We start from the raw sequence: 16512 nt of genomic DNA, 5'->3' as shown, positions 1-16512 counted from the left end.
ACCGCAGTCGAAGAAAGGAGGATCGGAGATATCAACAAATACAGGGCAGCAACAATCAAAAACGAAAAGCAGAAGAAAGAAACAGAAAATTGAATGTTATATTCCTCACAAGAACGGTGATAGTAAATGCAAGAGAACAAGAAGAGAATGAACACTGACAAGAAGAGGATAAAAGTTTTTTTTCACATTCTCTTTCCTATTTATGAAGCTAGAGAAGACAATAACTGCTCCTCGTACCAAGGAGCAGTTACGGGAAGTTAATGCAAAGTGGGAAACGTGTAGGACTACCTTTCTTCTTCAAAATTGCAAAATACGCCCAAGTTAGAAGAAGAGGGAAAATTGTATGTACACCTTTCATCATCCTCCACGTGTACAGAAAGAGACACGTGGAAGGCATGCGAAGCGAGACATCAAAACATGATAGCAAGCAGGATGCATCGGTCAGCAGATCTGACGGTCAGGGCAGAGGACCACAGAGGTATGATGGCTCAGAGGAGCACCAGATAATACCCCTTGGGTATTAACACACCCAATCCCGAGGAGGATCCCAGATCAACGGCCGAGAGGAGGTTTGGCTGACACGGATGTGACCAGACAAAGAGACACTTGTCTGACACGAGCAGACATCCATCTACCCGCATTAAATACCAAAGAGATATACACGTGTCGATCAGCTCGTGGAAGAAGCAAGGACAACCCTTCGTATTCAAGCTCAGGCCGCGACATGCGCCGAAGACCTCTGCGTAAAAGGCACAAAGCACAAGAAGATAAGATTACAACGACATCTCAAAGATGGGACCCGCATTCCTTCCCTATAAATACCCCTCTCCACTAAGAGAGAAGGGGCAGACCATTTTGGAGAGCAATTAGAGGAGAATATAAGAGAGAGAAATAGGAAAAGTAAGTGATCCATTTACTTCCGCAGACCCATGTATATTCTAAAGTCATTCGACTATCTTTGTAACCATTCAGTACATAGTGAAACACCAAACCCCGTGGACGTAAGCCTTAGTGCCGAACCACGTAAATCTGTCTCATTTACATTTTTGCATCTTACATTCTGCATTAAACTTCATATGTTTTATATTTGTACTCATTTCATGATTTATTTCCTTCCACGAGCATTATTTGTGATAATACTCGACTAGACAATGACAAACCCGAAGACTTTGAGTCGATGAATCGATATATAATCGTCCCATTACGTATACGATGTACGATTCTAGAATTAGAACGTATGTGAGTACTGTTTGAGAATACTTGTTTGTGAACACTTGGGTGGCCTCGTGATTTATGTGTTCACAGTAGATTCAGTAATTAAAACCAAAATCTAATAGCAATTACTTCAAAAGAAACATAAAAAGAAAAAAAACCATAGATCTATTAATGGGAACTTTCTATGATGTTGAATTTTGCTATGTAATGGGAAATCCAGGTGTCTTATTGACTATCATAATCTAATGAGGTTCCCACGATGTTATCATGTCATACAATAATAATAAAAATGAGAATTACAGTGGTGTTAAAGATCTGACCTTAGAGAGGAGGCACATCAACGACTGCATTTGATTTCTTCCAACAGAATCTCCAACAAATGCCATCGATTTCCCTCTAAGAAGCTCCAGAAACTGAACTGGATTAAAGATAGGTAATTCACAATCATTTGGCTTCCACCTCCATTTCAAGAAATCAGTATCAGGTCGGCCATACTTCATACAATTCTGATGGTCATGGATATAATTACAAGTTACGTTTGTGTAATATGTTGCTTCTGGATTCCAAATCCATTCTCCTCGGAAAATATCGCATCCCAATTTCAAATCGCTCCAGGAAGAAGAATAAGAGATTAGATTAGGATAGTAAAGAGGAATTATAGTGAAAAGAACTAGGATGGATGATGTTGCTAGAAGGATGAATTTTGGTGTATCTCGAACTATATTGATCATTCTAATGAAAAGGATTTTAATCAAGCGAATCTGCTTCATTTGGAGAGAGTCGGTCCCCCTCGAAAAAGTGAAGTTTTAAAACATTGAGGGAGGAAAGAAGGAAGAAAAATGAAGGAGAATTTTGCTAAACCCTAGACAGGTTTTACTTTGTCGGGGGAGGGGGACTAGTAGTGGGTGGGACAGTAGGTGGCTTATTATTTTATAATTATTTTGGATCGTTGATGACACAGCATAAGATATTGCCTGAAATCAAGTCGAGACACGAGGGAGAGAGTGGGTCTCAGTTTAATCAGCCGATAATTACTAGGGGTGAGCATAAAAACCGGAACCGCGGATTTAACCCGTATCCGTCCGTAAAATTGCGGATTTCACCCAAACCGCAAGACGTATAGGCCGGACACGGGTGGGATTCTCAAATCCGCATGCGGTGCGGATGCGGTTGCGGTTGTCATTTGAAAACCGCGGATTACCGCAACCGTAGAAAGAAGCAAAGTTTTCTTAAAGTATGAACCTAGGCCCAAAGAGAAAGAAGTGAAGTTCTTTGATCACTTAGTTAACTAAATGAATTTAGGCCCAAAGAGATAGAAGTAAAGTCCTTAAAACATTAAGTCACTAACTGAATTTAGGCCCAACAAATAGAATCAAAACTAAGTTAACTAACTGAATACTGAATGGTAGATGGTGTTTGGCAAGTTGATGTTGTCAGTGATCCGTTCACAGAATCACAGTTCACACACTGTGCAGGCCTAAGAGAGCGTATGGACGCTGTTACGCATAACAGAACCATTCCCTGCACATATAATATAAACAAGAGAAACAAGTTACAGAACTAGTATGAATTATGAAGTTATAGACTGAACTGAGCTCGTAATGGGCTAGGACCGTCAACTAGTTTCATAGTTCACATCCAAAAGCTAAACTGATAGTTGTCCCGTTGAGGTAACAATGTGGCATGCATCATCATCAGTTGGACGATTGTTTGTGTTCGTTTCAACCATTACATCGAAATGGAACATTTTCTGCTCTAAAGTTAGTGGGCTTGGCCTAACAAATCCGCGGTTAATCCGCAACCGGCCCGTATAATCCGTTGATCCGCAGAGGTTAAATCCGCGGGTGATTGGACCGGTCACGGTTCCATTTTTCAAATCCGCAATTTTGACGGTTTGGTTGCGGGTGACCCCTAATCCGCAACCGTCCGTCAGTTGCACACCCCTAATAATTACCCAATTCAGGAAAATATAGGGCCCACCACGGTGGCTCGCTCAATGGTTCAGAAAAAGTTCCTTCAGTTTTAAAATCATAAACCAATATTATTACAGCAGAATTGAGTTGGCTGGTGCTCGGTAGAAACAGTGGGAACAGTTTTGGCTCTTCTAAAAATTTAGAGTTGTTTATGCATGTACCCTCCGTCATATAGGTTTAAAGTTCCATATAAAAATTGTTAACACATGCCACTTTTTCATTTGGAAGAGAAATTAAGAGAGAATCTTAAGATTTGCTTACCAAACAATTCTTTTCAACGGAATTTCCTTGGGACACTATTTTCAATTGCTCTGAAGTCTGACCCAACAATATGCAATATTTCCGAAATGAAAGTAAGGGAATTGATGCAAAAAGACTCGACTGTCCCATATAATAAAACTTGCGAAAATGTTGTCTCGTCTTTCATCTTCTCAAATTTTTGAGTGGTTGAGAGTGAAATGAAAAGTACCCATTGAGATGAAGATTTTCCATGGTTAATTTTGGTTCTTCCTGTTCTTGTTCTCCTTTGCTTTGGACAACCTATTTTCATAGTGGGATGGGAACCCAATGTAACAGACAGAGACTGATTATGTCTTAATTTGCAGTTAAAACCTAGATTCATTTTTACAGCCTTCTGTTCATCATTTTTACAGTTAAAACCTAGATTCATTTTTACAACCGACTGTAGTTCTATTTCAAGCGAAAAGAAGTCAATGCCTTTGTCCATCTTTTAACAAAAGGGGTATACAAAACGTAGTTAAAGAAACAAATATGACTATCACAAAACAGCGTAATGCGTCAACGCTGAATACAATATCAAAAGTATCCATGCGTACAGGAATATCTTTACCCTGAGTCTTCAACAGCAGTAAAAGTCTGAAAGAAAAAAGAATGCAAATAAGATGAGACCTGTATATTATTATGTCAAGTTTCGACTTATCTCCTTCTCTTCCCTTTGCCACCCAATGCCCCTGAGTTAAACGCATGTTGTTGTTCTTGAAGGAAGGCCATTGTCTTTCCTACTTTCTCAGCTCTTTCTTGTTTCTCCACTGCTATAGCCTTCAGTTTTGCCTCAGCTAAGGCTTTATTATCCTTCCTGAGTTCACTGGCTGCTCCTTTCTCCTCCCGTTTCAACCGCTTCTTCAACTTCTTCATCTCAGACCGTTCACGGTCTGGATCATAATCTCTGCCTTTCACATAGCTGCAATATTTTTTTTTAATTACACTACTGCTTGCGATGTATATATTTTAAAAAAAAAAATATTGAGAGAAAGGTAAGATATTAGGTACATACTTGTCCTCAAATTTGGGATTCAGCAGTTTGATTGGCTCAAGCCTTTTCTTTCGCATTTGAAGAGGTTGACGCAGCAAGTGATACTCATCTACTTTTGTTTCTATCAACTTAGTGACATCACTAATCTTATCTTGTAACTGACCTGGTATATGATTCTGTTTTGACACTTCATTTAGCAAAGTAGAAATTGGCATGAATATTTCAGGGAAAGAATTATATCCCTCGTATACTTGAACAAAACCTTGTAGATTTTCCATCACCGATACAAGTACGCTAGCCCTGTAATTGAAAAATCCCATCTCAATGACGAACTTCCATACGGAAGCAAGATAATCATGTACACTTGGACAAACAACTAACCTGAAATTATCAGAGCTGAAATATGGAGAATCGTCGGTGTTGTCTATAACTGTGAGAAAATCCAGAGTATGTACCTCTGATACATAATCACTTAAGTGCAACCAGGGCTTGAGCATTTTGAGTTCCGATAAATAAGAAACCTATTTACGAAAGTGAAAGGACATGATTTATTCATGTGAAACCACAGCCAATAGAAGAGACAGAGCCAAACTAAGAAATGCACCTGCAAGTTAGAAGGCAACTTTTTTCCTGACTTTAAAGCCGATGTTAGCACAGTTCGTAGAAATATCAGAGCCTCTGGGTAGAACTTCTTGGATTGTCTGGCAATCTGCAGAACGATGATATCAAATTTAATATCAAGATTCACGGGGACAAATAAACTGTGAAAAAATAGCATGTAGTCCCACTCCTAAGGAATGAAGGGTGCCTCAGAAAAAATAAAAAAATGAAGGGTGGTCTATTAATAGAAACATAAGCAAGTCTCAACAACTGACAAAAGGTGTAGAATAGATGACTTGTTGAGACACAACCATGCAAACTTTGTAGTATCCCAACCTAAAGTAGGCAAATGAGAAAAAGCAAGCAATACATGTGGCACGTGTGTTGATACTTCGCAAAAGCCAAAAAAGCACATAGAAGGGCAAGGGCTCACAAGTGAAGGGCCCAAAAACCTACCACTGCTTCCTCTTATAATTGATAGCTATGATTAAAGTTCGCAATTGTGTCATGAACTTTAAGAGGCTTGTGATAATCAGTCAATTAATCTAGTATCAATGGGGTTATTAAGATTTTCTTCCTTCAAAATGAGGTCATTTATAGGTTTATGATGTCCACGAATAATCGACAAAATATGACAATGAATCCCCAGCTATTATTGTGTACTTCACAAAGATAATAAAACACTACAATCCACCATGTCTTTATTAAAACTGTATGATAGCGGAAAGTAAAGATGGAGCTGAGAATATTGAATGCTTATGTATCACACAGATCTCTGAGCACGGAAAAACTGAGACACACAAGAAAGTCAGTGACTGCCAAAATTAAGCAGAAATTAAAGCAACTTCTATCATACACATACCAAGAGAACCATGGAGCATAAGAAGGATCCTATGACGATATCTCGGCCTGACGTTATTGGACAGCGCATCAAATATTCACACATTAACAACATCGCTGGTGTCATGACTGCATGACGGAAGTCCGAACATGGAAATGTGATGGACCACAGCCTTAAGAGACACAATGTTTTCAAGGAGGGCCAACAGCTTTTCTCTGCTTAGGTTAACGAAAGTCCATTCATCAGTTTGAGACGCAACAATTGTGCATAAATTGCTTCACCGATTTGAAAGTATCTATTATGAGTTCTCAATGGCTGACCTGGATCAGTAATATCTCTGCAGAACAGTTCACGAGTACGACGTAGACGTTCACGAGCACAAACAGCTGCATAAAACGGGATATCCATGCTCATCTCCACAAGGGGCTTGACCAATAAATTCAATAACTTGAAATTTAGAGGCTTTTTGCTTGCTAGGGTAGCAAAATACATCAAGAGGTTGGCATAGAAGATCTGAAAATAGTTTGAAAACTTTAGAATACAGCCTTTATAGACGGTTTTCATGGATTTCTTAACACACAACTCTTGGATATCTTCTTGACATAGCAATGCAAATCAAATTAAAATAGCAAAATCGTCTCTTATTAGCTATCTGCTTTGATGTGTTTCAAATCAGTGGTTGGTTAGTCAAAATGTTAAACAAATATATACAACTTTTTATTTACCGTATACTTAGATGGAACTGAACGTGTTCCAATTGAACTGCAGAAACATGTCAATGCATCTATGAATTTTATATTTTTTTACAAATCTTCTTCTTGAAAAGCAACTTTCAAGTTAACTGCTCCAGGAGTTAAGAAGATGCAGAAAAATCTACTGAGACGTTAAGGTGTGTGACAAAGTGCAGAATTTAATATTTTTTGGGAAAATGATTTTAAACTAGAGAAAGGCGACATATATTTTAGCAAATTTAGTGTCACGCATGTCACCAGTATAGATAGCATAGTATACTCTTACTTCAAATTAATATTGGCAAAAATTCTTGACATTATGAACATGGTTTTATGCATCAGTGGAAACCTAATTCTGCCATGATCATTGTGGCTTCACTTGCCATATACTTTTGTCACTAATTAAAATGGGATCAAAAATTAAATTTCAACGGTCACTTAGTTCAAACAATGTACCTGCATTTTCTCTCGGTTTTCTGCAGCAAGCCTCACTCCGTTGCAAGCACGTATCCGATTTATTGCCTCAACAATTTCAACATCCGACCGGTTCTCCAGCAAGTTAGAGAGCTCTGAGAAGGTTTTTGGTGCTTCAATCACAAAGGGAAGGGGCTCTTGTTTGGTTTGAGGCTGATTAACACTTGGTTCAGTTTTGTTAACCATTAAAGGATTTGCTACCTGATTCTTAGTTTTTGGTTTGGCACAAATTTCCATCTCCTCACTACCATCTGTTTCTTCACCTTCATCACTAAGATCGTCACCATCATCACTTTGCTCCCAATCCTGTAAGGAATTACTTTTCCCAGTTTTAACATTAACTTCATCACTTCCATCTTCTTCTTCACTTTCTTCTCCATCTCCATCTTCTTCCTCAGACGATGCACTATCATCATCCTCAATAGTGAGGCCTTCCCTTTCTAATATATCATCAACCCAACCCCTTTTATGGCCTACTTCTTCATCAATAGAAAAGGAATCTCCAAGATCATCACCGGATACAGACCTTAATTTCTGGGATGAGGTTTTAATTGAATCTTCATGATCATCATCACTGTCTTCATCAACAGAATCATCCGTTCCATCCATCCGTTTTTGGCGTTCCTCCTGTACAAGCATAAATATATTTTTTGACACAGATAAGTCACAAAATGAAACAGGGACAACGTTGCAATGTGATAACATAAATTATTAATTGTGATGGTGATCATAACCAACATAATTTTATGGTTTCTGTAACATACCTCCAATTGCTCAAGACGTTCTCTATCTTCCTGGGCTATCTCTTCAGGGGTCTTTGTCCTGTCTGATGGACGACCACGTCTCTCCAAAGCCATCCCCTTAACAAGCTTGTCGTACTCGTCAGGTTTTTCCTGTAAGAGAGGATAAAAAACAGTTTCAGGAGATGGAAACTTGATTAACTTCCAAACAAATACACATAACCAAAACTTAAGATCTACACATAACCAAAACTTAAGATCTTGTCTCACCCAAACTTTCTGTTAAGCTTAAAAGGCAAGACAATCCTTACATAAACTTTAACCAGAAACATGACATAGATGAAACCTTGGTGCTCTAATGAACATTGAAACCAAATGAATTATGCAAAAGTTTGAATTATGGTTGTAACTATCGGTAAGTGATTACTCTTTTAGGTCAGGTAGAGTAATCTAGTGAGGAAGTAAGAAAACAACATTGCAATGCAACATTGCAATGCAACATTGCAATGCAACATCGCTAGGTAACAGGTTTAAAACAACGTCTATACTTGACGAGGTGACGCGGTGCCTCAAGATGGCCTCAAGGCATACCTCATACGTTTTTTTGTCTTGATGATAAGCCTATTATAAAAATAAATATCTGAAGGCAGTTAACGGAGTGGAGTTACAACAACCGAAAACGTTACCTGTTGGATAGGTTCTCTCTTAGTCGAAGCAGTTAGTTTATCTTCCTCTAGTGATTGTTTTGAGTTGCCCATGAGGGCATTCAAAGCATTACGCTTTCCTGGTTGAGTCATTTCTAGCAAACTTCGAGAAGCTGCAAACTCATCATCTAATTTTTTTAACAACTCTTCGTCCTCCTCTTTATCCTTTGCCTTTTGGGCCTGCAAGGAAATAAATCAAAAATCAGATGGAATAAACTTAATGAGACGAAGACTATTGATTATAATTTCTAAACAAGTCGCGGTACCTTGAAATACTTGCTCTTTAACATAACCTCCTCCATTACTTCTTTCTTGCTTTTTCTACCCTGTAAAGAGGATAGAATATAGTATCACAGTGACAGTATCAGGACTGTAAAACCTACTCAAATGTTGTTTTTTCATAAATAGAGGAAGTGTTTAAATTTTGTGGCAGCATCTATAAAATGTTGAAAAGTTTAGCAATCCCACATGCTTCCAGAAGAAAATGCAATGCCATCAACATTTCGTGAAGAGAACCAATTTCAGTGTCAAGGGAAATTGAAAATAAAGAATGTTTCTTACACTATCCTCTCGATCCAGTCCTGATTCAAATTGTGCATTATGTGCACCAAGTTGAATGGGTAACTTCTCTGTACAAAATAACACAATTAATGATTACAAGCTTTATCATGGAATATTAGAGGAATTATGCATATACATAGAAAGTACCATAACTTTTATTAGTTATTTACAGTAGGCCAAAATAGCTCTATCCCTTGGAAAACAAATGCAAACAAAGCTGAGACTCATTTTCACGTACAGAGGATCTGAATCAAATGCTATACATCATATTATCCAAAGGGATATAACTAATATATCAAAGAGATTAACAGCATACATACTTGTCTCATCGGCTTCATCATCTAGTGGTATGTCATCTTCAAAATCATCCTTCCCTGGAAATGCACCAGCAGCATGAAATTCATTGTCATCTTCTTCTCCATCGGACAAATTATATTTGCTTTTCTTGTTCACCTTTAACTGGAACATTAAGAAAATGGAAACAAATATGAGAACAACCTCCCATTTTATCTACTAGAGACATCACCTCAACACAGGAGAAACACAATTCTAAGAAACTCAAAGTACAAAACCTGCCGCTCGTGCTTGAAACGAAGAAGAGCCTTCTCATACTCCCCGAGTTCAGTATCTTTTTCCCCTATTCGTTTATCCTCAAAAACAGAAGACTTGCCACTTTGCTCAAAATCTTTGATGAGAGTATTTTTTCTCTGTTGCAGAAACATAATCAAAATCAGCTCATTAACATTGCTAAACTTCATTTGAAAATGTGACACTATCCTAACAGATATTTATTTCACATAACTAAATAAATTGAAGCACTTCATATGCTTGACCTAAAACTGGTCAAGCAGTTGTAATTCACAAAAGGGAAGAAAACCGTATAATTGAAATAAATGAGTAGGATTTATAAGAAGCAAGGAAATTTAAAAAAAAAGAACAATATTAATACAGTTAAAAAACGGGATTCAGATTGAAAGGGAACAGAAGGAGATGAACTTGCCTTCTCAACGGCGCGAGTACGAGACAGACCAAGACGTTTTTCTTCACCTTTACGTTTCTTTCCCAAGACATCGAACTTCCTACGAGACCAGATGGTTTCGAAGGGATTATCCAGAGGAGTTTTGGATTTCATGGATACTGTGTTTGGACCAGATAGGAGCTTTTTGGAAGTGACCTTCTTCTTCTTACTGTTACTCTTTTTAGAATCAGTCTGAGTTTTCTGTTTCGCCATTCTGCGATTTTCTTTTATTTTTTTTTTAGGGTTTAAGGGTTTTGATTCGGAAGGAAAATCACAGAACGGAGGCAAGGAAGAGGATTGTCTCTGTTACCTCAGAGCTGAATAAGAAGAGCATACAATCAAGAGAGGACTGTAGTGTTAGGGGCTGCCTCATTAGGTTTTGGGGATATGCACATGTGTGAGTCATACATGTGACGAGTGGTAGTTCATTTCAGACTAAGGCCAAGTCTTAGAGCATCTCCAATGGTGATTGGCTGTGAAGCTCAGGTGGAAGTTCTTTTTTACGGATGTGAGATCAAAATCTCCTTAATACAAGGAGGTAAATAAAAAACATCTCCAACCATAATTATCTTCCTTTTGGTTGGGACTTTTTTAAACCATTGATTGAAAATTGGTTATTAGATTCTGTAATTATAGCAATTGATATTGCTGACTAGATTTTCTATATCCTCTAAATGAACCTATGAAACTAGAGGATGGGCTAGAGGATGTGAATCTAACCGCTTGTCACATAACCCTCACATTCTCTCTTAAACTTTCCGTTGGAGATGGATTTTTAGGAAAAGAAACAAAAATCCTATGTGGCCATTAAAATAGGGACTTCACAATGTCCCGTTGGAGATGCTCTTAGGCCTATTAATTATTTTTACTTTATTTTTATTTTTTATAAACAACGACCTTCAAAAAGGCTAATGATCCCCCTCAACAGTCGGCAGAAGCCAAATTGGAGGAACAGACCAGTACATAGAGGAATTGTTTGATTTTGCCCATTGAGCTAGCTCATGAGCAACATAATTACAAATACGAGGTTGAAAGGTAAAAATACAAGTCACTAAACTAGAAGAGAAAAACTGAATATCCTTAAAAATAGCATCCGTTCTAGAGTCTTCATCAAACACGCCTGTTGAAAATTGGTCAATGAGATCCTTAGCATCACTTTTAATGATAATGTGAATGAATTTCTGCTCCATAGATTTCTTCAAAACTTCCCAAATAGCTTTGGCTTCAGCTTCTTCGGCAGAATTTACTTCAAAAACTAAGGATGCACAAAAAGAAGATTTGCTTGAGAAGTCCCTCATCACATAGCCTTCACTATTCACTCTAGAAATAACATCATAATCTCCATCAGTATTACATTTTATCCAGCCAAAAGAAGGGGGCATCCACTTGTCACATAGGCCAACAGGAATAGAGGGAGGGATATTTAAGTTAGGCTTCCTAGTTAAGAGCATTGCTCTGGCCCTGCCTAAAACAGTCATATGGGTTTCTTTAAGATTTTGGAAAACCAAATAATTTCTACTCCTCCAAAGGGTCCAAAGAACAACAACAAAAAGGCACCGAGCCTCATCAGGTAGTTTGGAGACATGATCAATAAGCCAAAACATCATCCAGTCAAGAAAAGACTTGTTGTGAAAAACCTAAGTGTTAACACAAAGAGAGAGAGAAACCAGACTCGACTAGCAAAAGGACACAGAACCAAGGCATGCATAACAGACTCATGAGGATCATTACATATAGAACACTCAAAACTATGCATAGGCATCCTAGTATGTAAAACAGTTCTAGCAGGTATAACATTTTTAGCAGCGTTCCAGGTAAAAACTTGGATTCTATAAGGAACCCTAATTTTCCAAATGCGCTTCCAAAGATTGATACAAGGGGAGGGCCTAAGCCCTCTAAGTCCCAGGTAAATCTGTCATTCTTTGAAAGTTCCCAAACCCTCTGCAGTAGGGTAAAAACTGATTCTGTTGAAAATGGTAAATTGGGTGTGTCAATGAGAAACGAATTCAAACCCTAAACAAATGTACTGCACAGGAGTACTTTAGATTCGAGAGATCAATTTTAAAGACTCTGGCCTAAACCAAGAAATGGTCGTTCCATATTCAATTCGGTCATAAAGGAATGAGAAGGGTTGATCTTAGGGAGGGAAGCAGAGAAGGTGTTGAGATCAGAATGATGAGCTCTGTAAAGTGTAGTTGTTTATGACTTGTATCAGAATGTAGAACCTGCTTGCAAAGTGTAAGCTGTCAGTTCCAGATGATTTCTGAGTACTTGTATTGATAACAAAAATTGTTTTTGGTTGAAATAGATTGAAAATCTATTTATACAAGTCATAGTCGAACACACTGATCTCATATGAAGTGGAAGTATTTGAGTAATGGAGAAGTGAGGATCGTGTAAAATGGTGAGAACCACGTCCCTACTATGAGGGGAAGATTGGTCGGTTTTACACCCACTACTTCTCTACTGCCACTAACTGTCTGCCTTTCCAGATAATTTTCGATAATAGGCGTGTTGCACGTCGCACGCTGCAAACCGCCAGACCAATACCCTGATGAACATCCCCCAATTTGTGACATGTTTGATGTCTCAAGTATTTTTGTAGAAAATATGTAGCAAGTTACATGAGGAATGGAACAAGTCCTTCATGGTAGTTGTTGAGTGGGTCTTGCTTGCAAGACCTAATTATTTCGACCAATCATGCGCAAGCTAGGAGGCAGGTAGTCATATGTGAGAAGTCAAGTCGTGAGACTTACCGCAAAAAATAGCATGCAATGCTCTTAGGTTAAATAATTAAGTTATTTGTAAAATAGATATGTATAAAATATCGTTTGCAATCGATACTTGTAAAGAATCGGTTTTAAGCAAGCAGCTCAAAACAATCGATGCATATGAAGCATCATTGTATAGAGTCTATTTTGGTTGGTCGCAGAATTCACGGTCTTAAAAAGAGCGATATCTGTGTAGGTTAGATATGAGGTGGTCGATCCTCATAGGATAAGGATGGTCGGCAGTCATTATGACATCTCATTGGTCGTCCCAAATTAGATCTAAACCGGTTAAATCAGCTAGCCAAGTTAAAGTTAATACAATATACAAAGTCTTGTTGTCAAGAAAGACCGTTATGAAGCTGAGTTGGAGGATGTTAACACGAAACAGAAGTCTCACCACTTAGGCTGAGTTTCAGATTAAAACGGCCCGATTAGACCGGTCGAGTTGAGCTCTGCAACTCGGGCGACTAACTCAGTTAAATTTTTTCTTCGTTGTTCTTCGTTTTCCGTGCTGGTATTCATTAATTCAGGTTATTTCGTTTCAATTTCTCTTTATTACAGTGTTCTTACATGATGTTTAGTCATTAATCTCAGGTGTTTTTATGGATTCTCTCCCTAAATCCACCATTTTTGAGTCTTTCAAATCAGATATGTTAGGTTTCAATGAAGAAAATAATTCTCAGGTTATTCCGTCGATTGAATTACCTGATGACTTATTTGAAGAAAGTATAAATCCATGGAAGTTTTCTCTTATTGGTAGATTGAATTTACAGCAAATCAAACTTGTGGATGCTTCGATTATTCTTCGTCAACAGTGGAAGCTAACTGGGAATTGCAAACTTATTCCATTAGGTAGAGGTTTTTTTACAATTAAGCTTGATAATGAGGTCGATAGAGAGTACATCAAAGAGGGTAAATGGGAGGTGTTGGATCAAATTCTTCAAATTCGAAAGTGGATCTCTAATTTTCGTCTTGAAAGTCAGAAAGCTTCAAGAGCCATGGTATGGGTGAGGTTTCCAGGATTAGGTCTTGAATTCTGGAATGAGAAGATTTTGTTTAAGATTTGCAAAGAAATAGGTACACCAATCAAACTAGATGAAGCTACAGCTAAATGTGAAGTTGGTTATTATGCTAATGTGTTGGTTGATATTGATTTTGCTAATTCTATACCAAATAAGATTTGGATTGGCACTAAACATGGTGGTTTTTTTCAAAGTATTTCCATTCCAGCTTGTCCTAAATTCTGCTCCACTTGCAAGATTGTTGGTCACTTCATCACTGAATGCAGGGTAGAAAAGAACAAAACTCAAAATGTTGATAAAGGAAATACCCAGAATAAGGCTGCCTCAACTCGTAAACAACATTATGTTCCAAAGAAGATTAATTCTCAGCCTCCTTTTGATATATGTGATAGATCATAGGTTGATGGGTTTGAGGAGAGTACTACATCTGGAAAAACTGATGACCTTCCTAATGTGGATTCAGTTGTTTCCAATATTGTCACTCTTATCAATTTACATTCAGTCAGCAATTCAGTAAACATAGTGAGTGGTAGATTTGAAGTTCTTAATGACATGGAACATAAAGAGGATGATGTTATCAGTGCAGATAAGGAGATCTTAGCAGAAATGGATCCTCAGAAGCTTATCCAAGTGTCAAAAGTTACTGAACTGGAAAAAAGTGTTATACATTTTGTGAATGCTGAATCTGGTAAGGTTACTCCTGAGCCAGTACCTTTTACTACTTGGTCTAAGGTAGCTACTTCATCAAACAATAAGAAAACAGACACTGAAGTTGGTAAGTCTAGTCAAACTACAAAAGTTACTTCAACTAATAAGGCTCAAGCAGCAACTAAGTACAACTTTAGAAGAAATGTGGGTAAAGGGGGCACAAAACCCCCTCAATCCAAACAATGAAAGTTATATTTTGGAACTTAAGGGGTCTTAGGAGAGCTAGGGCCCAACAAAAGTTACATAGTATAGTTAATCAATTTCAGCCAACACTTTTATGGATTATAGAACCTAAAATAAAATGTTCCCCTTCCTTTTGTAGTAGATTAAATCTTCATGGAATGCAGTCTATGGTTATACGTAATGCTTCATTAACTCATAAAATTAATATATGGTTATTTTGGAGTAATTCAATAGTAACCCCTTCAGTTGTTTCAATTTCAAGTCAAATGATCACAGTAGCAGTGGGAGATGTACTTGTTTCTGGTGTGCATGCTAATGTTAATATGGTTCAGAGAAGGTTTCTTTGGTCAGAGATGCAGCTGATTAGTGATCTCAAGAAGCCATGGCTAGTCATTGGTGACTTTAATGCAATTCTTTCATTAGAAGACAAAGTAGGTGATAGAAGTCCCTCAAGAAGATCAATGTTAGATTTTAGTGAATGTTTAAATGATTGTGAGCTTATACAGGCTCCAAAGGTTGGTTTAGATTTCACTTGGTCAAACTCTCAATATGGAAAAAAAAAAGAATATTGTGCAATCTTGACAGAGCAGTGTTCAATATGGAATGGTTGAATTTATATGGTGATTGGGGTTACAAAGTAGGTGCTAGGATAGCTTCATATCACTCCCCCTTAATGGGTGGTTGTGTAAATATTCCTAAGCCTCCTAACATTCCACTGAGATTTCAGAGAATGTGGTTAGAACATCCTGGTTTCATGAAAGTGGTTGAAGATTGCTGGGCTGAAACGGTTAATGGTGATCCTGCTTTTATACTTTTGTACAAATTAAAGAAATTAAAAGAAATTTTGAAAGAATGGAATTGGAGCAGTTTTGGCAATGTTCAAGTCAAGATCAAAGAAGAAGAAAAGTTAGTTCAAGAAAAAATGGTAATATCTGATAATAATCCTCAAGATGAACAAGTTTTAGCTGATTTGGTTTTGGCTCAAAATGATCTGAATTCTAAGGAAGTTCAGCAGTGTATTATGTTGAAACAAAAATCAAGAGTTGAATGGGTTACTGAGGGATATGCAAACACCAACTTCTTTCACATTAATATGAAGATTAAACAATCTAAAAACATGATCTATGAAATTGAAGATAATGATGGTAATATGGTTGCTGATCAATGAAGAATTGCAGATATATTATTTAAGTTCTTTCATCAAAAATTTCAGCTTCAGGATGTATCCATAAATGACTCATTACTGGATGTCATTCCTAATTTAGTAACTGCAGAAGATCAACAAATGTCAGAAGCTGCTCCTGAATTGGAGGAGATTAAAAATGTTGTTTTCAATATGAATGCAGATGGTGCACCTGGACCAGACAGCTTCTCATGTATTTTCTATAAATCATGTTGAGGTATCATCCAAAAAGACCTAGTAAATGTCATTCATTATTGTTGGAGAAGAAAATATATTCCCAGGGGTATGAATTCCAATTTCTTAGTTCTACTTCCTAAAGTTCAAGGAGCAAAAAAACCAAATCAATTCAGGCCAATTGGCCTAAGTAATTTCAATTTCAAAATCTCCACCAAAATCATTGCTACAAGGATGAATGGTCTGATGAGCAAATTAGTGTCAACTCAGCAAGCAGCATACATCAAAGGTAGAAGTATACATGAACAAGTAATGTTAGCCTCTGAACTTGTAAATGAGAT

General features: G+C 37.5%; 5 protein-coding genes across 5 annotated transcripts; 2 read left to right on the top strand and 3 right to left on the bottom strand.

Moving 5' to 3' along the window:
* Positions 1–685: 685 nt before the first annotated feature.
* On the bottom strand, positions 686–2090 carry LOC113298441 (protein trichome birefringence-like 19). The gene is made up of 2 exons (XM_026547190.1): positions 1536–2090; positions 686–739 (listed from the first exon to the last, which is right to left on the bottom strand). The coding sequence occupies exons 1-2, from the start codon at positions 1983–1985 to the stop codon at positions 713–715; spliced, it is 477 nt and encodes a 158-aa protein (XP_026402975.1). The 5' UTR covers positions 1986–2090; the 3' UTR covers positions 686–712.
* A 1804-nt stretch (positions 2091–3894) lies between these two features.
* Positions 3895–10482, bottom strand: LOC113298439 (nucleolar protein 14-like). Its single transcript, XM_026547188.1, has 14 exons — positions 10113–10482; positions 9685–9819; positions 9433–9571; positions 9113–9180; positions 8818–8877; positions 8534–8731; positions 7872–8000; positions 7090–7734; positions 6223–6415; positions 5924–6117; positions 5066–5170; positions 4843–4982; positions 4483–4761; positions 3895–4389 (listed from the first exon to the last, which is right to left on the bottom strand). The coding sequence occupies exons 1-14, from the start codon at positions 10341–10343 to the stop codon at positions 4125–4127; spliced, it is 2781 nt and encodes a 926-aa protein (XP_026402973.1). The 5' UTR covers positions 10344–10482; the 3' UTR covers positions 3895–4124.
* Positions 10483–11038: 556 nt separating this feature from the next.
* On the bottom strand, positions 11039–11734 carry LOC113295242. The gene has a single exon (XM_026543594.1). It carries the CDS (start codon positions 11732–11734, stop codon positions 11039–11041), a length of 696 nt encoding a protein of 231 aa, XP_026399379.1.
* A 1817-nt stretch (positions 11735–13551) lies between these two features.
* LOC113295241 lies at positions 13552–14817 on the top strand. Its single transcript, XM_026543593.1, has 2 exons — positions 13552–14190; positions 14323–14817. Exons 1-2 carry the CDS (start codon positions 13552–13554, stop codon positions 14815–14817), a joined length of 1134 nt encoding a protein of 377 aa, XP_026399378.1.
* A 164-nt stretch (positions 14818–14981) lies between these two features.
* On the top strand, positions 14982–16213 carry LOC113295240. Its single transcript, XM_026543591.1, has 3 exons — positions 14982–15329; positions 15542–15967; positions 16028–16213. The coding sequence occupies exons 1-3, from the start codon at positions 14982–14984 to the stop codon at positions 16211–16213; spliced, it is 960 nt and encodes a 319-aa protein (XP_026399376.1).
* Positions 16214–16512: the final 299 nt, after the last annotated feature.

Source organism: Papaver somniferum, chromosome 7 (assembly GCF_003573695.1).
Source record: "Papaver somniferum cultivar HN1 chromosome 7, ASM357369v1, whole genome shotgun sequence".
Taxonomy (NCBI): Eukaryota; Viridiplantae; Streptophyta; class Magnoliopsida; order Ranunculales; family Papaveraceae; genus Papaver; species Papaver somniferum.
This window is presented reverse-complemented; position numbering and strand designations above follow the sequence as displayed.